General features: G+C 42.6%; 1 protein-coding gene across 1 annotated transcript; it reads right to left on the reverse strand.

The window, feature by feature from the left end:
• Window positions 1-3,974: 3,974 nt before the first annotated feature.
• Window positions 3,975-5,264, reverse strand: KCNJ16 (potassium inwardly rectifying channel subfamily J member 16). The gene has a single exon (XM_065647930.1). The coding sequence runs from the start codon at window positions 5,262-5,264 to the stop codon at window positions 3,975-3,977; it is 1,290 nt and encodes a 429-aa protein (XP_065504002.1).
• Between the last annotated feature and the right edge of the window lie 15,596 nt (window positions 5,265-20,860).

Below are 20,860 nucleotides of genomic sequence, written 5' to 3' on the forward strand. Positions count from 1 at the left end.
ACCCGTTATTTCCTGCATTAACTGTGTAACCGGAATGCTCCGGGTGAGGTGGGCAGCACAGGGTGTAAGAAACAAGGGAGAAACAAAGGGATACATATCATGCCCACATCTGAAAATCAGCTTCACAGAAAACATGCACTAAATGATACATGGTAATTGGGAGGGAAATGCCAGCCGCCTTAATGAACGGTGGTAAGGCAAATCTGGAAAAATAAATGATATAATAATCTCTTATTATATTCCCTTTGACATAGACTAGTCTTAACCCAGAACAATAGTGCTGCTTTCCAAGAGAAAATAACTGAGACGCAGCTATAATCATGATACAGCAGTCCAATGCAAAGTGGTTTGTATTTTCTCTTTGTTGTTATTAATAAAGTTTTGCTTCATCTGGTAAATTTCGTGGAAAAGAGGGGAACAGGGTGAGCAGCTTCCAGCTCAAAAATACCCATCGCCGCGTCTTGGTGGTCGGGAAGAGGCTGCTGAACGCCAGCCCGATGCCTTGGCCCCCTGAAGCCCCCGGGCCCATGTGCAAATTCCTGGGAGATCAGGAGGGTTCTTGTGTTTCGCTTCGGCTCCCAAGCCGCTGAACAGCCCAGGTTGCAGCCAGACACTCATTTTGGACCGGTGGGCACTTTCATCCAGTCGTTAGGCACGGCTCAAGGGTTCGGGGCTGAGTTTCTGCTGCGAGGATGCAGGTGTTATTACTTTTCTTGGGTTTCAGATAGTCTGGTTTGCTTCTGCACTGCTCAGCTCTGCAGTGAGGATGAATTATTTAAAAAAAAAAAAAAAAAAAAAGCCAAAATAAAACCTTGGGAAATATCCTCATCTAGAAAGAGCAGACGGGTGAGGAGGATCCTTCCTTTTACTTACCCAAAACTGCTGCACACCAGGGTCCTGCAAGAGTCTTTCCCAAGCCCTCTCCTAGGCAAGGAGGCAAGAACTGGCTCTACCAAGAGCACAGTTAGGCCTCACCTAAACGATAGTTTTGGAAGGAGCCTGCACATTTAGCGTGGCTGTGCAGCCCTTCTGCACCTCTGTCCACTCCTGTCTCATCCACCTGGTGCCACCAAAGACCCTCTGCGGGGTGAGGGGGTCGTGGGGTGGGTGTCCAAGCTCAGGATGCTTGGACAGAAACGTGGGGGGTGTCTGAGCGGGGCTTTGTTTGGCTCGTTCCTCCAAACAAACGGAGCTCATGCTAAGAAGCTTCCACAGAAGGTATTTATAACTTTGTGGGTTTGCTTGTGATTTGGCATATTTTAAAGTCAAAAGACCGCTCTGCACCTTATAAATCTTTCCATGACCTCTTAGTGCAAAAGATATGGAAGCTTAAAACTGCGGCTGAAGGGAAGAAAAGTCCAATGTGCTCTTACAAGTGTGGTAGAGGCATGTTCTTTATTTCTGTGTCTTTCTTCATAAAAATGTGATGCATGCTTCACTGTACATAGTTTCTATACTGTGATAAATGAAATTAAAATATCAAACAGAGGAACACAGAAAAAGCCAGACTGGTTGAGAGCAGTGGTTCAACCAGTATCCTGTCTCCAGCACTGGCTGGTATCAGATGCTGCAGATAAAAGTAGAAGAAACTGTAGAGTAGCCTGTTACGAATTAACATGCCCAGGAGAGAAGTTTCTTCCTGACCCTCATCAGTTAGTGGTTGACTTACATGCCAAAGCATACATTACTATATATGCTCACGTATTTATCTCTATCTATACCAAGAAGCATGTGACAAAATGCTAAATCAGACTCCTGGTACTTTCACTTACAGGAAAATCCTTTCAAGGAAAGAATTTTGATGACCGCAGGAGGCTCACGCAGCACACGGCCGGGAGAGGAAAGGCAGCCGAGCTTCATAAGGGAAACTACTTTTACAAACAGCACCTGAAATAGGCACCTTTTGAAGATATTGTGGAGATTTTGATTACATATCGCAGTAGTATCTCATCTCTCTGAGCAGCTTTACCTAAGTAATTAAGCAAATACTCCCACGTGTGTGAGCACTAAGTGACCACGTTTTCCCGTCCTGCCCATCACATACAGGCAACAGATTGTCCCTCTCTCTTGAATTGCAGTTTTTCTATTTGAGAACTGTTGCTTTGTTTCCTAACCCTTCTCTGCACTGAAACACCTTATTGCCCTGCTTCCTCACTGATGGGTTTTCTAGATCTCCAGTTTTCCTTCAAATTGCTCCATGTCTCCCCCAAAGTGCAGTGCCAAACATCAAATAAAGCAACCCAGCCAAGACCTTTCAAAGGCAGAGGAGTGTGGAAGGATTACTTCACGTGTCTTGAAGATTATATTCTATTTTATACCATTTTTCCAATACCACATAAGTACTGAGACCCTTACACATTTTCCTACATTCCTTCCCATTTTTTAGACTATTTCTCCAATGTCTGCCAGTGCTCACTTCCGGGATACAATAAGATGTTTTCTTCTGCAGTTCTAGATGGATGCTGCTGATGATTCAGGATATAAAATAAGCTAATTAATGAGCTTCACAATAGCCACCTCCTCCCAGACTTGTTAATATGCTTCATTTTACCTAAAGGGATCACATATATCCAAAGATAAGTGCTAGCAAAAGAGAAAAGCAAGATACATTCAAATAATGCAGCACTACTACAATATGGAGTATATTTCAGGAAAAAAAGGATTCAGCATGTGATTTTTCTTCATTAAATGTGATGAGCTCATAAAAACTTCTAATTAGTCAGGACGATGTGAATGACTCGTCAGGCCTAATTTTAGCAGCCTAAAGTTAGCCAGCGTTTCCACAGCAGACATCTCCTTCAACAATAAATGGAGAGGGATGAACATTTCCAGGATAAACACATCCTATTGCCTTCAGCTCCCTAAAATGCCTGAGGAAGAAGGGATGAACTCCCCTGTGAGGACAGGAGAGCAGTTCCAGTAACCACAGAGAGCCTCAACCAGCAGACAAACAATTGCTTGATGGCTGAGGTCAGGTGAGATAAATCCCATTTAAGGCAACTACAAATTCAGAGATAATTATTTTCATTTTAGCATGATAATTAAACACAATGCAAATGAACTGTAATCATCAGGGGAAAAAAAGCATGATGAGATATTGCTTATTGAATAATTACAGAGATGTGCAGAGTATGGAACTTCCACGTCACGGACAACCTCAAAACATGAACATTTTCCTTTTTTCCAAACTGAGCTGACAGCTGACTATGTTGAATTTCTCTGCGAACGATCATTTTTACACAGTCATTTCAGATGAATAAAAATATTACATTTCGACAAAATCACACTGGTCTCCAGATTGATCTTTGTCTTTTTAAAGAGGCATAATATACTCAAAAGAAATGCAAGGCTGACATTCTGAAATGAAAGACATTTTGACTTAAAATATTGCACAGCTCACACTAAAAACGTGATCGTCTCTCTGAGGCTCAACCTGATTTTGCTGATTTTGAACTGGAATTTCACTCCCTCCTACAAAGAACAGCCCCAGAAATCCACCGATGTGTCCCTAGGACGGGGACTTCACCCTGAGAAGTGCAATTGTAACCAAAGCACAGTGGGTTGTGATGGTGGAGGAGTTTCAGAGCCTCCTGGAGGGGCTGGGAACCGACCTCCCAAATCAATTTGAAAAAATCTGCCCTTGAGGGCACACTCTGTTGGTTTTGTTCCCTGCCCAGATCTCTGTCTGTCTCTGGGTATGTCCAACATTGGTCCCTGCAGGGGAATAAAGTTTACAATAAGTTTGCTCAAGTGCAGTAGCTGTCTAGTCAACCAAATGTTCGCTGGTTTTATCTGCTACTGATACCCACGCTATGCAGAATGAAGCTCCTTCTAGCAGCTCAGCGCTGTATTACCACGTACACGCTGTCAGTGAGGTTTATCATATAAATACTTGTGCATATGAGTTCATTGTTTATATTCTAAAAGCTATGCTGGGAGAATTCGTTGGAAGTGATATTAATTGCAGTAAAAAGCTAGATTTGGGACTCGATTGATAGCCTACTTAAGGTCACAGCCGCTTTCTGATAAGAAACTTCTTCAGAAGGCTGATTGACAGCTGTCACTGGGTCTTCTGGATCTTCGCAACTGGTGATGAGGGCAACGGCACTAAATGACTTTTGGTTAGTATTAAATGTCTTGATCTCCAGTGCTGATGTCTCTGTTTCTTTTTCCCGTGTTTTCCCGATTCGGCTCCATTCTTGCTCCTTCCGATCCAGTTGCATGGCACTGCAGTGAGGGGCGTAAACTTCTGTGGTTTCTTCAAACTGTAAGCAATCCACCTTATAGTATTTTTTCTTTACATGCAAGACATCATTAAACCTATGGCCCCATAGAATCTCTCTGGGGACATATGAGCTTCTTGACTGATGTGAAGTTCCTGTTGAATCACCTGTGTAGACAAATGTGACCAAGATTTCAAAGTTGTCCTTGGCCAGAGCTTTCCGGTCTAGACCATACAAGGGGCTCTCACTATCAATTTCATGTACAACTGTCACTGGTGTAACAAGGATAATCTGGTCATTTAGCAGCTTCAAGTCCTTGTATTCCATAGTCATCCTCCCCTCCGTGTCTTCCCTGTAGCGCAGGAGCTGAGCTCGGACAGAGCCCTCGACCATGTGATTTGGTCGGAAATCACCAATACGCCACATCAGGCAGAATTTATCATCCCTTAAGCCAACTACAGCGTAATAGCTGAAACGAATGGTTTGAGCTCTTTTTCGAGCCGTGGCCATTTTAGCCAAGGCTGCTCCGATTATGAAAGTGTCAATAATGCAGCTTAATACCGACTGTAGGATAACCATGAGGACTGCGACAGAGCACTCTTCTGTGACACAGCGATAACCATAACCGATGGTCGTCTGGGTTTCCAGGGAGAACAGGAAAGCTCCTGTGAAGCTATGGACATTTGCAACACAGGGGGTTATTTCTTCATCATTGAGTAAATCTCCGTGTTGGATTGCTATCAGCCAGAAGACCAGCCCAAAGAACAACCACGAAAGAACATAGGACAAGGAGAATATCACAAACATATGGCGCCACTTGATGTCCACCAGCGTGGTAAAAATGTCCACCACGTAGCTCTCCCATTCCCCAAAGATGTGTTTGAAGTACACGTTGCAGCTGCCATCCTTGTGGAGAAATCGCTTCTGCAGTCTTTTCATCCCCATTTCAGGGCTTTCTTTACAAGTGCCTCGGTAACTGAGCTTATTTCCCTGTGTGTTTACGGGCCTGTAGCAACCACCGTGTTCAGTCGTCTTTCTCATATCTGCCTTGTGGTAGCAGTTTGCAGAACACACTGGCGGTCCCAGGGGCTACTTGTTTTCTTTGTTCATTGGAAATCTATGAAATAAAAGAAAAAGTTTATTTTTGCTTTAATTTCCTATGCCAGAACTGTGTAACACCAAATCCAAATACGTTCACTCTGTGGCCGTCATGAGCAATTTTCTGAAGAGAACGAACTCTGACATTCACTACACAACACAGCTCAAAAACTGAGGCCTGGAAATACGAGGCAGCTAGAAATTCAACCAGTTAGAAATGTCCATATCAATCCCAAAATTTGGTATGTAGATGAAACCAGAAATCAAAAGCCTTTGTGGTCACCCCACTGTAAGTACCTCTCTAATATTTTGGTGAGATAACATTCAAACGGGCTCTCATGAAGGGTCAGAGGAATGGCACGAACCCTCTTAAAGTTAGCTAAATATTGGAGGTATTTAATGATTTGTTTGCTGCGTGCTTGTTTGTTTTCCTCCATTAGAAGAAATGTGTAGGAAAACACCCTCATTTAGACATAAGCTTCAGTAGCATGGGCAGCCAAGTTCAGTGCTAATGTGTTTTAACCAGCAAATGGATCAACCGCACAATCATTCATCATTATTTGTGTTTGACTATTGCCCAGAAAAACCTGGTTGTGGAATTGAACTTTACTGGGCTAGTGCTACAGAGACATATTTGTTCAATTTGTAGAAAAGTATTTACATTTCAAATGAAAAAGAAACCTCTCTGAGGTCCTGGAAACCCTCACAAATCACTCCTTAAAACAACAACCAAAAAAAATCCAGCTGCCAGAAAGTATTTAAATTTTTATTAATGAGTTTGAAACAAACACACAGTATGTTAATAAAATTTGTGGATGACACAAATTTAGGAAGCGCTGTGAATTCGGATGTCTTTGCAGATTGCAACCAGATGAGCTCCCGCAGTCCGAAGCGCCAGGCTATACGTTCAGCGACTAATAACAAGAACTTATGTTAGAAACTGAGACATCATCAACTGGAATCCAATAAAAAAGGAAAGACTCAGCTGAAGTAATCAGCTACAGGATGCTTATGAATTACTGGTAGGATACAGCACTGAAAAAGGCAAATGCTTTTTCCTGCAGGTCTCCGGCTTGTTCTGCCACATCCCAACCGCTTACACACCAAATTCGACAAGTTGGAAGGGACAGGGGACGCAGCTAGAACCATCACAAGCTTTTGCCAAATGCCATGCTTCTAACCGATATTTCTGAAGGAAAAAAGCTAATATTTTTGAGGGGAAAATGGTCACTATTCTTCCAAAAATTCTAAGCTTTCGATGGAAAAATCACAAATACTTTTCTCATTTTTCGGCAGGTTTCAGCTGACAAAAGTTCAGCTGTAGGTTTAAAATGAAGCCAACATATTCATGGAAAATGAATTTTAAAAAAAAAAGTTTCCTAGCGGTAGTCTTTTTCCTCAGCTCTTCATTCACTTCTCCTGAGTATAAGTGACTGCACACACTTCACGGCAGAGGAGAGCCAGGCCCATAGAGCGTAATATATATTGGATGGACTAGATTAACAGACCGAGAACTCTGCTCCCATCCAAGGAACAATGACAAGCATGCACAGACACTATTCCAAAAACACTTAAAAGCCAAACATAGTTTCCATTTCTTTTTTCTTTTTCTTTTTCTTTTTTTTTTTTTTTTAATTCAGTACAGAAATGAATGTGACATATGGTGTCGTAGCCTCAGAATGTGGCCTTCATTAAAAAACACGACATTAATGTTTCCAAAAATACTTCTTGGAATACAGTCTTTGGAAACATTCATATGACTTGCTTTACTCATAGCTTTAAACAAACAGTGTAGCCCAGTCTATTGAAGACTTTTGACTTAGCATTTTATAAGTCATATTTAACAACAAACAAAAACTGGAAACTGTTGAGTTATTTTTTTTTAAGAACCTCATAATGTGAGGTGTGAAAATGAAGCAAACTGTAATCAGGAGCCAATATAATCTTAAATAAAAAACATATTTAAGCTTATACTGTTTTCCTTATTGACTGATTCAAACTAGAGTTCTGTGAAAACATTCACAAACATCCTGGGACTCTAAAAGGGACTAAACAGTTCATGAATCAAAGGCTACTGAGTTGATTCCACTCTCTGCTCTTGCCATCAGCAAATCATCGTATTTCAAAAATGGTGTTTTGCTGGCACCATCTTAGGATTTCGCTGGCGCTGGGAAGAATCCCGGACTGTCACACATGCAAAACTCTGATTTTACGGTAGCCTGTCACACACAGGACACAACTGCGGCTGTGAGGGATCCCGCACGAGGAACTCTGACTTTACTCAGGGTGTCTCCTAAGTACAGATTGTAGTACCATTTATATGCTCACGGATGCCTGCGACAGGTTTTTGACTGGTATAAATGAAGCCATGTAGTAAGATGCTAGATTGGATTTTGCCAGACAATCAGAAGTCTGTCTGTAATAAGAAAGGGAACGTGACACAGAGCTTTCTAAACCACGAGCAAATAATCTAGCCCTAAAGCTGGACGGGGTAAAAAAAAGAATCGGTGCAGAGAACGCTAACAGACATACGTTGCTCTCAGGATCTGCGTTAATCTTTCTCTGTCGTGTTGAAAATTGGATTGCTCCGAGCCATTTGGCATCGCACAGTGGAGACGTGCCCCAGATGACCTAAAATCCCAAATGTGCTTGAAAGGCTTAGGAAAAAGCCTCCTCAGCCACTCAAAAACATCTCAAAACGCTGCCCAGTATTTGGGGTGTGCTTAAAGGTAAAGCCAAATCTGCGCTTTTCCAGGCTACCTCTTCCAGTCTCTCGAGTGCGATAGCAATCATGCATCATCATTAATAACTCTTTTACATTGTCCGATGTCGCTCAGAAAAACATTTAAGTCTCAAAAAACATCCGCCAATGTTTCGGAATTATGTAAGTCTGAATTACAATCTGCACTTCATTCATTGGGACACTTTTAAGCAGGCACGTGCTTTTCCTCTTCCAAAGGAGAGGCAGCGAGGCTGTGAAGCCAGATGTTCATCGCTCGCTCTGCTCAGACACGCAGAACATTCTGAAGACTATTATGACGACCAAATTTTAAAGGGGAGAAGGCCACAGACTTACAACCAGACTTACCAACTTAAATCTTAGAGCCATTTCAAAAATCTTCCTTTTCAAAATGGAAATATTTTACACATCCCTAAGAAAACCATATGAACTACATTAAAGGTCCTACTACCTGGTAAAGATTAACAAAGGGGGTGGGGGAGGATTTAAAAACATTCTCTACTCACTAAAGTTTATGAGTTGGTTGCTGCAAATGATTCTCAGATGTTGCCGGGAAGTGTTTTCACCTTCCTCTAACACTCACACACAAACTGTCGCCCTTTTGTGTCTTGCTTTTGCTTTCTGTGGTTTTTCCTTTTATTTCTGGGCAAGTTTGTACACATCATGAGCCTCCTCTTGCAAACTGCTCTGTTGTTCAGAGGAGGAGCTGTGCTGAAATTTGCAGTACTTTTGCTAACCATTCTTAAAAACGTATTTCCCCTCCACATAAAAACTTATCAGAGCTAAAAATGGAGCAGACAAGCCAGGCAGGATGGCAGGAAGACAGAAATAGAGAAATCTCAAAGATTTCAGAGAGGGTTCAGAAGTTCTTTCAAAGCATACATGTATCAGACTCAGAGTGCAGAAAATCAGTGTATATTCTTAACTATCTAAGCCAAGGCTAGGATCTTACTGTGCTGGATAACGAAACATGCCCAGGGAGACACAGAACTGCTCCAGGGACCTGTGTTCATACCTTTGAAAATGTCCCCCCAGTTAGATATGGGACAAAGGTGAGTAAATTCCTGTATTTCAAGGGTCACAAAGCAGTGCAGTGGTAGAAGAGGAACAAACTCAACACTTCTATCCAGCGAAGAGCTCCCACAAAGCAAACGCTAGCAGAAACAAGGCTTTTTATCGTATTTATCACCTGCATCTAGTTCCTCTTGAATAGAGCAGCTCTAAGAGAAGAACTTGAGCTCTTGATTTCCATCAGCTCGCCCAGAACAACACTGAAGAGCCTTAAGCACTGAGTTCAGCCTTTTAAAGAGTTTCACTAAATGTAATCGTCGATTTAATCTTGGTATTTTGAGTGTAGGGCTCAGTGTTTTATGAGGATAATCTCTACATTGCACCTTAACCTAATACCTACCAAGTTGTTGCTACACCCATTTTATGACTACATTTTCCCCTTATGTAAACAAGTAGGGGTGAATTTTTGTTCAGTGACAACTTCAGTCAACAGCCTGTTTGTAAAACATTAAGCAAAACAATGTGAAGATCTTGGTTCCAGAATAATTCTGTTCTGAGATTAAATCAAAAAGAAAACAACACAAAACCTCCCCATGAAATTGGGTACTCTAACCCTAACCCCACACACATGGAAGTGGATTTCTCCAGCCTCGGTTTAGCAATCACCTCAGTTTCCTGCTTCATTCTGGAAATGGTCTGAAAGGTTTCCAGTTTTAGTCATTGTTGTGTAACCCTGGAAGGCGTTCAGCTCAGAGACCAGAAATGTGACAAGTAGGAACCTTTTGAGCTGCTTTGGAACTGACTCAAATACTTGTTCCTTAAAAAAAAAAACCCAAAAAACCAACAAAAAAAACCCCAAACACCACCCACAAAATCTAATTAAGTCTGTTATAGGACAGCATTGAGACTCTTCCTTCCTGCTTTCTTCCTTCTTTCCTTCCATTCTTCCTTGCAAAGGGACCTAACACAGCCCAGCCAGGAGCTTCAGTCACAGAACTTTCTTACATCCTCAGTAATACCTTCAAAGGCATCGGAGCAAAGCTTTTAAATGGCTCAGCTGTCCCCTTAGAAAAGTTTCGTTGTTCAGATCACTTCAGCTTAGATGTTGGAGAGCAGCAGAGGTTGGTAGGGCTGCAACGGGACTCAGTTCTGCAGGGGTCACCGTGCACGTAGCACTTTCCTCTCCATTCCCGTGTGTGCAGGTCTTGCAGCAGCAAAAGAGAAGATTGCAAATACAGAAATAAAAGAAAACTTTGAATAGGCTTAGCTCAGAGCTGGAGGAAAAGGAGACCTTTGCACAGATCTTAAAGTCATGCAATGGTCCTGTAATCTACACCGAAACAACTCAAAGTAACAGATATATTGACATTTAATTCATCTAAGTGAAACCAGATCTCCTTAAAACAAAACATAAAAAAAAAGGCAATCAGTTTGTCTCCTTAAGTTTGAAGACAGGCTCTCAAAGTTGCTCCTTGCTGAGCGCTGGTTCCCCATTTCAGAGCCACAGGACAGGTTTAAAGTGACCCAGCCCCCTGCTCACCACTCCGAGCAACTCCTCAAATCTGTACAAAGCCGAAAACATCTATTTTAATTTATTTGCACTGTATGCACTGCTTGGTTTTAGCCAGGAACAAGCAGTGGAAACACTGAAATACCATGAGAAATGGAAAGTGCTGGCAACTTGAAACTCCTGATGTCGGGCCTCCCTGCCATTCTTTGTCTCAGACAATTTGGCAGGGGCGAAACCTCCAACTCTTGACTCTCAGGACTCTCCTCCTCTTTTTAACCCTCGTCTCTCAGTAGCTGCTGTCCCAGGGGACAGAATGACCACAGAAGCACCTGAGCCAGCCCTCCCAGGTGAGCCTGGTGTGTGTCCAGCACAGCCCACACCTGGATGGAGCTGCTGGATCCAGCCGGGGCCACTGTCATCTCCTCCTGCTGGAAAATTCCTCCTTCCTGTTCTCTGCCCATCAGCTCCGAGCCCTTTGCATTTTGGTATTGAGCTGGTAGGACCAAAGAGTCTCTGCCTCTGCTCAAGCCCTGTAGCCTCAATTCTTAAAAACGGTATATCTGGTGCACATCCTACACTTGAAAATCTACCAGACATGCAGACATAGAACAGCTGAAAAGATGTATTTTATAGCCAGTCTTCTCCCTTTGGAAAACAGTAGCCAACCTATTCTGCACTTCAGCAGGCAGAATCCTCTGGGTTTTAACACAAGTTAGCTGTGAGGCAATCGAACGCAAGTGTTAGCACTAATTATCGTTTCCTCCTCCCTCCTCCCCTGACACACTGACGGCTGCAGCAACGCTCAGCGCCACTTCATGTCAGTAGTTCTGCAGATGGATGTGCACAGTGGGACTTCTCCCCACTTTGAACCTTACGGGTTACATTCAGCCTATGGAGGCACGGAAAAATTATTCAAGGAACTTTTCCACCAGATCTGGTTGGCAGGGAACAGTAGAACAGTTTGTTGCAGCTCTTAATAGACATGATGTAATATAATAATGTATTAAACAATAGGTAAGTGGCAGGTCATGAACAATGATAGAATCAGATAAGATAATGCTGACCACTTTTGTTTAACAGAGCCAACACCCTCGGCTCTGTTTTTGCCACAATTCAGTGCTGTTATATCTCTTCTCAAAACACAACAGATTATTAAAAATGTAAGATTTTGGGGGTGAGCAAGAGCTGATATTCTAAAAGGGTTCTTCCAGTCTCGGGAGCTGTTTCCTTTACGTCACACTGTGCAGTTCTGCTTCCTGAGGCAGAACGCGTACTCCTTTTTTTCCTGTTTTCTGGAGTGCACTGTAAACCAAATACCCAGGGAAAGGCACTGCAACGTAAGAACGCGGAGTGACTGTCTTCCCACTTGTGCTCTTTATTCCAGTATGTCAGTAGAATAAGAAAGATGAGGAGATATAGAGGGCTGTACTTTTGGGGCACTCCAGTGAGCTCCTGCTGTCCCATGTACCTCGGTGCTCCCTGGTCCTGTGGCTCCCTGTGTGTGCACATGTTGCAAAACAGCTGAGAGAAGGAAAACTTAGGTGGCTTTACCCAAAGAGTTATGTGAAGATCAGAGAGCGCCTTACATTGCCTGTGCAAGCCTGAATCCTGCCAGCTCCAAAGGCTGCGGCTCTGACAATGGAACGCCCTGTGCTGGTGTCAGCGGAGTTTGGATCAGACGCCTCGCTATTGTATTTCATATACGGAACAGAATAGAATAAAACAGAACCCCAAGTTAACAGCGTGAGTGAGCTCTGTTCAACAGATGAGAGAAGTAAGATGTGAGTAGGAGGCCTGAGGATCTCTGAATTTTTTTTCCCTCTACCCCAGCAGAAAGTTTCCTAAGATGTAGCTTGACACCAGTTATTAACTTCCAAGGTCAAACAGGAACACTTACAAGTTTCTGCCAATCTCAACTTTGGGCTACCGACCTCAGCAGGAATTCCACGACAATACCCAGAAGCTGTCGCAGTCCACTTAATAAAATATCTCAAATGCCAGTTAAGTCACCAAAGACTTTACATTTTCAAAACTAAAGTAGGGTCTAACAGTGAAAATATAATTTTACACTACATTCTTTAAGAAATGAAAGGGAGAAGGAAAAACCAAACAAAATAAAACATGTAAATACATAAAATTAATCACATCACATTAAACACACGCAGTCAGAGAAACCAGGCAATCAAATCCTGTGCTTCCATGGGTCAATTTATCAATCATTACTAGGGTCAAGAATGACTACTTGCTCTTCTGAGCAGCTTTGTATGACTCTCATTTGTGAATATAGATACATCTGATATGTCTAAACATGATTTTCTCTCAGGTCTGGTGGATGATCCCATGTAGCTCCCATGACCGGAGCTGCTCAGCCAAGGCCCCCAGTCCTCCAGGGCATCTCCAGTTTCAGGTTCTTCATCCAAACCAAAACACGCTGCCGTATTTGTTGGGCTATACATGCCACATCTTTTTAAAAGCCTGTGAAATGTATTAAACGGTTTCAGAGATCAGAGGCCTGATCCAAACCCTACTGAAGTCAGCGAAGGGCTTGTCTTTGATTTCTGGTTTTGGATCAGATGGAGCTGTTGGGTTTCTCAGTATCAGCACGGGCAGGATCCATCCCTGCTCTTCAGAGCTGGCTGGGCTTGCTGGAATGACAGCAATACTTTCTAAGGAACAAGGGCTTTAAAAAAATCTTCATTTTCTTCGGTTCACAGACTTTGGCAGAATGCTGACTTTCCATATTGCTACTTAACTCCACCGTAGCCTACAGGAAATTTGGGAATGGGCTGCTTCTTTCAGAGATGACTTCCAACCTTGTAGAGCAGACGGCTGAACCTCTGTGCAGGGATCCTCGTGAGCCTTGGTGGATCTGGAAAGGCAGGTTATTCTGAAACGCTGCAGTTGTTTATTCAGAACTTACGCACAGCATGATGTTGGCCACTCTTGTTTTCAGCTGTCGTTCTCTTCCCAAGTTCAGAGGTCTAAGTTACAGTATGTTGGTGTTTTGCAAGTCAGATAATTAAAATAACGTGGAACTGGAAAATCGTCTGTGTGTTTGGACCATACATTTAAGAATTTTATTTTCACCTCTATGTGCGGGTTGCATAACCTCTTTTCCAGTCTCTTGCAGCTGTCCCACAGCTTATTCCTGACCACCTGAGTGAGCTTCTGGACATAGTGATTAGTATTTTAAGAAATATGAAAAAAAGCAGAATCTCCTCTTAAAGCTTGTCTCTTCTCCCCCACCATTGGGTTTAAATTTAAGAAAACATTTGTGCATATGCTTAACTATAAGCATATAATAAGAATGAACGTAAGCCTGCGTCAAATCTTCCTGAGATTGGAGGCAGAGAGGTAAAATACTTGTTGAAGGCTTTACAACGAATCACTGCAGGAATGCAACAAACTGGTTTCTCGATCCCATCGTAATGAATTTATTTAATCAGCAGATCCCTCAGTTGTCTCAGGGTAAGTCAATACATTCTTTTCAGTGCCCATGGTCTGGCCTCCACAGCTGATCTTCGCATTGGAGATTTTCCCTCAGCAGAACCTCTTGCCTGAATGAGCCACTTACGGGAGGTTCAGCTCATTTCAAGACGTTTGTCATGAACCTGTTCAGTCAGCTGCGCTCTGCCTGTTTCACTTCTCAAAGGCAAACACTGTGAACAAGCGAGCAGATCTTATCAGGACGATGTTAACAAAAACACATCAAATAAAAGTCTGCTGTGTTACAGATGTCAACACTCACTCAAAAAGATATCTAAACTACAGTGGAGCTGATTTTATTGCCAAAGCAATTCCCAAAGATTGTTTGGAGAAACAACTTTGTTGTTTTTCTTCATAGGTGCTGTGGGCGTGGGAAATAAATGTCTCTCTTGTTTATTAGACGCTAACTTTCCAGGGGTGCTGTCATCGGAGACAGCAGCATGCCTGAACACAATTGCTCCCTCTGGTTTGAAATTTACTTTCATTGTCACCCAATTCACTCCGAATTAGATAAGTGATTGGCCAAAAAAGTTAAGTTCCAAAGTGATACACCCAGCCTAAATGGGAGATATTTCATCCTATATTTTCCCTGGGTCATTTTTATTCCTGTTTTCACAAAAGCATCACTTTCTCCTGCCACAAAGCCAGAGTCACTCGGAAGTCACCCAAATCCGTAGGTGATTAATTAAACCTCAAATCGCTCTCAAGGCCTGACAAGCTCCGGATCACATGAGCTTGGATTGGTGGCATTCTTCCTCAGGAACATTTTGTATAGTGCTAAGCTGTATTCACTTCATCCCGAAAAGATCTTCTGGGAATGAAGCCTGTGAAAAACACGAAGTGGTGTTTCCCACAGAAAAAGCAAGGGTGTCTTAGGCTGGGAGCAACTGCAATGCTGATTACGCTCAGGAGAGAAAGTCCAGCTTAAGGAGGCTAAAAAGTAACCGAAAAGGTTCTGGAAGGGAGCCAGAAGTACTGTAACAAAGGGAAAGCAATGTGAAAACAATAATGTCACAAAACATCCCGCGGAAAGAAGCAAGGATGCATCTCCAGTCCACATGAATGCTCGGTAGATGAAGTTATCTCCAGCTACTGCCAGCACAAACAGCCTTGACGAAGCTTGACAGCTGCAGAGCAATTAGGAGAGGAGCTTGTGTTTACTTGTGTTTAAAGGCAGAAGCGGCCAGTAGGTTCCAGCAACATTATGACGCGTGTTGATAATTATGATATTATGCCATTGGTTTGGTCTTCGGGTGTTTTTCAAATCAGGACTTGAGATCCCTTTGTTCTCCTGTGTAAAACTCAGCTTTGAGGTCATTCTTTGCCTTACACACTCTTGGCTGTTTATGAACATCCTCACAAAACTCAAAGCCCATTTCCCATTGAGGAAGACAAGAAACAGGTTGTGTCATTGTCTGGCTCAATTGTTCTTCATAACTACATAATCATTCCAAAGAGAGGAATACTTACTAACTTGAAGTTTTATTGTTGTCAAAGCCTCCTATCAACAATGAAAGGATACGCACGGTACCAGGCACATGATCCAGGAGAATCTGCTTTTCATATTAAAGGGAAATGAATGGGAATGACATCCATCTACTTGGAAGGAAAATCGGTACAAGTTTCAACGAGGTACCCACCGACAACGAACGTTAAGGGTCATTTCTGCTATCTTGTCACCAAAACAGATGGCTCTAGAGGTCTGTGTGTGACAGAGGTCCCTTACTGCCACCCCAAAGGATGCCAAGCCTTTGACGTCTTTGGCTTCGGGGCAGACTTGGGCACCCTAACCTGCCACCTCCTTAAAGCTGCAGGCGACACATTCTCCTGTCCTGATGTTTTGCATCGTTGCTCCAAGCTGCGGCTGCATTATATTAGCTTAGACAGCACTTTGGGATCTTTCAGAATAAAAGGATTGTTATTGCAGAAGTTGGAAAAATGTCAGCAGAAGGGATGAAATATTGCCCCATGCCCTTGCCATACGGAACAGGGAATCTTTTCTTGCAGTGTTGGTTTAGGACTTAATCCTGCAAGGTCTTGTCTGTCAGCAAATACAATCAGGTTTAAGAGCATGAATAACCATCCTAGAAATCCCTGGAAACTATTTTGTTAGTGTAAAATTAAGCAAGTGCGGAAGTTCTCCAATAGACTTGGACCAGAGCACTCAGCACCCTGCAGAAATGAACCTTTAGTTCTTAGAACCATTTATTGTGTCCAGAACAGCCCTTCATTAGGGCTTTGTGCAGAGAGGTTGAATTTCACTCGCTTGGAAGATTTTCTTTCTAACCCCCTGAGACACACAGACTCTTTGGTTGATTTGGAAAACAAAATGATTAATGGCATTTTACAAGTTTTTCCACTAAACAGATTTCAGTTGAAGTCTGTCACAAGCTAAAGAATTTGCAGGAATAGTGTCAATCTGATGACATAGTGGCAATAAATCTTATTGTACTGGATTACGTTTTTACCCATTAAAATGCTTTGACCTATTGTCATCCAAGTAGAACCACATTCCACTGGCGGTTCAAAAGGTTCTGATTTCACCCTCGATTGTTACCAGGGAAACTGCACCTCAATCCAAAACTCTGCTGCACCAATCGTTTAACTCAGTTTGAACAGACTCACGTAGATAAAGTGAAGCACTAATTATTTATTCCCATTGAAAAAGTCTAAATCAAATCTTTCTGAAACCTGAATAACAGAAACTTATAGAAGTTGTTTGAGGGTTTTTTGCATGAGGCATCAATTGCCTCACTTCTTTGTGGAATAGCTCGCTGTGGTGACAAAATGCCGTGAAGAAATTAATATTTGTAGTTTATCGCAAGCAAGAGTACAGTAGGAATCTCACCACAGGCCACTCCTGGAAAGAGTTCTTACTTAGTTGTGGAAAAATAAAAGGATTTTCATTAGCAGTCAAAGAGCTGGTTAAGGCTCGTGAGTGGAAATAGAAATATTTGCATTTCCCCATTGAGATTTCTGGTGGAAAGTAGGCTGTGTTTTATGGCATCTACTTTTATATGTATTAAATGAACATCTCCGTGGCTCAGATTTGTCTTCATTTGAGCTATCTTTGAGTGGGAGAATGCCAGTTAGAAAATGTGCTTGTTCTCCCATAGCTGCTCAGGATCAGCATTTCTTGGACAGCAAATTGGGCCACCTGGCCATGTCAGAAATCAGGCCAGTAAAGTTACTTGGGGTCTGATCCCTGCCAGGATGCAGCTTTGCAAAGAAACAACAGGTGATGCTGGTCCTGCAACACAGAGTCAGTGCCCTCACCTTGATGTCCATGGAATTGGGTGCCAATCGAAAATAACTTGAGAGAGAACATTTTAAAAAGACCTGGTGATCTTTTGTGTTCGAAGTTGCCTCAGGAATGGAGATGCCTTTAGTTCTTATACAGGGAAAATCTCCAGCTAGTTTTACTCTCTTACCCAGCTAAGTCTTCATTTCGCACTGCCTTGTGAGCCCCTCTCTTGGTTTTCCTTTGGGGTGCAAGAAAGCTCGTCTGAAAAATGGTTGTTCATTGAAATTGCCTCTATTCAGTTTGCTTCTCAGACTGTTGATTTTTATCAAATGTCAGTTCTTAGAACTTCTCAGGCTGGTATTGACCTACTACCCTCTGCCATGTTGACAGCAAAGAGAAACCAAAAATTCAATGCTTCCTCAGCTGAATCTTTCCACAGGAAGCGAAGGGCTGAAACACTCCCCACCCTTCCAGTTCTCCGATCCAGCGTGTCACCACAAATAACAGTTGAGGAGTTGAAGCATATTCTTCCCTGTCTGCACTCTCAAAACACAAATTTAACTGCTTTAAAAGGAGGAAGCAGTGCTACTATCTGAGTGCAAACTAGAAAAAAATGAACAGTTCCTCGTGAAAAGCAGCACGACGGCTTCTTGTGTTACAGCATTGCTTCCCGCCAGGCAGGACGGACAACTAACCTGCTTTTACAACACGAGATGAAAAGACGAAGAATCAAATCAAGCTCTTATCCCAATTCAAAAAGCAAACAGAGAAGAAACCTGAAGTTGGTTTTGGTTGTTTGGCTTCTTTGTATTTCTCCTGTGGCATTTTAATTGCACAATAGGTTACTGGAAATGGACGTTCTGTTACCAAACATTCTCACCAAAAGCTCATGGTGAGAATAGAATACCAGGCGAGAAAGGCAACTAATAAAAGAAAGAAAGGACAAGGCATCAGCCAGTCTAGAGCCTCTTATTCACATCGGAGAATACTGAGGGAGGTGGATTAGCAGTGCCCTGTTGAAAGGCAGAAACTTTCTTTTCCAATGGATCTTTCCAAGAACCATTCAGACCCTCTTCTGGCAGAAGGATTTCTCAGATTTCAACCTTTTTGTCTGGTAACACTTCCTTTGCAAAAGCTTATTTCTTAGTTTCTTTGGAAAACAAATTAGCAATACATCAGTCCCTGCTTTTTCTGACTCCAGTATGACAAATACAGAAATCTTGGGAAGAACTTGACTTGTATTTCTGACACTTCTTCCCTCCTGTTGCACTGCTGAGTTGTTACAGCTACATTAATGAAGCCCGTCTAAAATATGGATTGCCTGGACATTGCCTGAATTTAGCGGGTTTGCAGCTGGTTAACTCTCATTGATCAAGTGACATTTGCTCAGCAGTGCTGAACCATTTATCAATATGTACCGTAATCTTGTGTTTGACAGTACATAGATCAATTGTCTGATCTCTAGTGAGCTTGGCTGACTTAGTAGCACCAAACAGGACATTCACACCTTTCCAAAAGCCGTAATGAAACAAGTGCACCAGAATGTTTGCCCCCATTTCAGAAATGCCCATCAGCATTACAGAATGTGCCGTGTAGATGCCCCAAGACTTCTTTGCATTGCTTTAAATCATGTAAAGAAAAGGAAAGAAGAGAAGATGTAAAAGTGCTGAGGTTAGTTAGTGAAGTCTTTGCAGATCATGAAAGCTAAAGAATTTTCTTCCTTTCCTTCTTTCAGTGACTAATTTCTGTTACTGTAACTAGCAGTAGGAATGTTTATCCCCACCAAAACTGAAGCATTTATTTCCTCTTCTCCAGCTCCCATGGTCACTTGAAAAAGCACTTCCCTCTCCATTCTGGTTCAGGCAGGAAAGCTTATAATAATAATACAAAAAACACTCTCTAGAAAATAATTTCTTTTGTGTATTAAAAGCTTATAGTCTCACTCTGTATCAGCATCCCCATGGGGAATGAGTCAGGGGTAATAAGAAACACCAGCTCGACGCTCCCAGGAGACCACGCTACCAGAAGAAAGGAAAGTGATGTAATTCAAGCTTTTTTATAGGAACGGTTGTATGAACAGACCACCTCCCAGACCACCCCTTTCTACCCTGGATCACCTCTGTCTTCTTCCCGGGCTCACAGCTCTGCTGTGGCCGCTGCTTCCATCCAAAACTACAGCACGGGCGCAAGTATTTGAGGAAGTTTAGCAACAAGGAAGATGCAGTGACCAGTATGTGTGTAACCAAACCCCTGGCAAGGGCATTGCAACCCATGCACTGAGCAACGTGATGACTGTGTTGTCTTTCTCTGCCACCTTTCAACTTGTTCTGTCAGGTTAGTATTACTAGACAGGTTATCTCCAGCAGGCACACCTTGGCAGGACGCATGAAAACCCTAAATGTACAGCAAGGAAATCCTGTCTACCTGTTTACCTTCTACGTGACCTTCCTAGAGTCTCAGCCTACTTGGAAAGACATTACAGAGTCTTCAGGACAGTTTAAAATGGATTCAGAAATACAGAAATAGGGGTACCTCTAAGGTGGATTAACATAACTCTTCCTTTCTTACCTTTGTTTGTGGATTTTCATGGCATACCAGGGGTCAGAATCTCTCAGCAGACTCCTTACACATAAGTGTTTGTGCACAAGTACACATTCACACAGGTCCTCACGCACAGGTATTCAGATGTAACAAAATCGTGTCCTTTCTTGTGTTTCAGGCCTTCACTACTAGGCTCCCTCTACTACGATCGTTCCAACAAACTGGTTGCCCAGACCAGACTCACAAGGCGAGTTCTGGGGCAGAATGATTCTTCTGACTCACCCTCATTTCAGCCAACATTTCTCACAGTCTGTAACCTTCAATTTCCTCTGGTATGAGCTGAAAGTGTCTCTGCTGCTCTGCCCTCCTCACTCAAGAATTCACACGGGCAGTTGTGCTGCACCTTAGCTCTTGTTCCTCCTCTGGTAATGACAAGTGGGATAAACCCCACCAGAAATGGACAGACAGGAATGGAGGAACTGCCAAACTGGATCAGACCCACAGTCTGTCTGGTCTCATATCCTGTCTCCACCAGTGGCTCATACCAAAGGCTCCAGAAGAAGGTGTAAGACCCTGCAACAGGCAGCTTTGGAAGAATTTCCCTCCTCTAACAAGTTCTTACCCTGATCTTCAGTAATTAGAGGCTAGCTTCAGCCCTGAAATACACAGCTTAATATCCTTCCCAAACATGTATTCATACAAGCACTGAAGCTCTGCCTCTTTTTAATACTGAAATGAACACAAACTCTCCTCTTGAATTTCAGAGAGAGAAGCTGTGTTTCCAAACAACAACTAAGGAGCTGCCAGTTTACACACAAAACATACTTCCAGTTGAACAAGATATACAGTTTATTCCCATACAGGTTGTTTAGTTAGTTTAAAACTCCCTAAGGTAACAGAATTTCTGTTTACATGTACACACAGAGAGGCAGGCGTAATTAAGGAAATGAGAAATGGGCTTTACCTTAATGTCTGCTGAGATCCGAAAGAACCTCTGCTTCACTCCC

Source organism: Caloenas nicobarica, chromosome 18 (assembly GCF_036013445.1).
Source record: "Caloenas nicobarica isolate bCalNic1 chromosome 18, bCalNic1.hap1, whole genome shotgun sequence".
Lineage (NCBI taxonomy): Eukaryota > Metazoa > Chordata > Aves > Columbiformes > Columbidae > Caloenas > Caloenas nicobarica.

Bases quoted from the DNA above. Each gene is read 5' to 3' on its own strand.
- KCNJ16 (XM_065647930.1), bottom strand. From the start codon at position 5,264: ATGAGAAAGACGACTGAACACGGTGGTTGCTACAGGCCCGTAAACACA.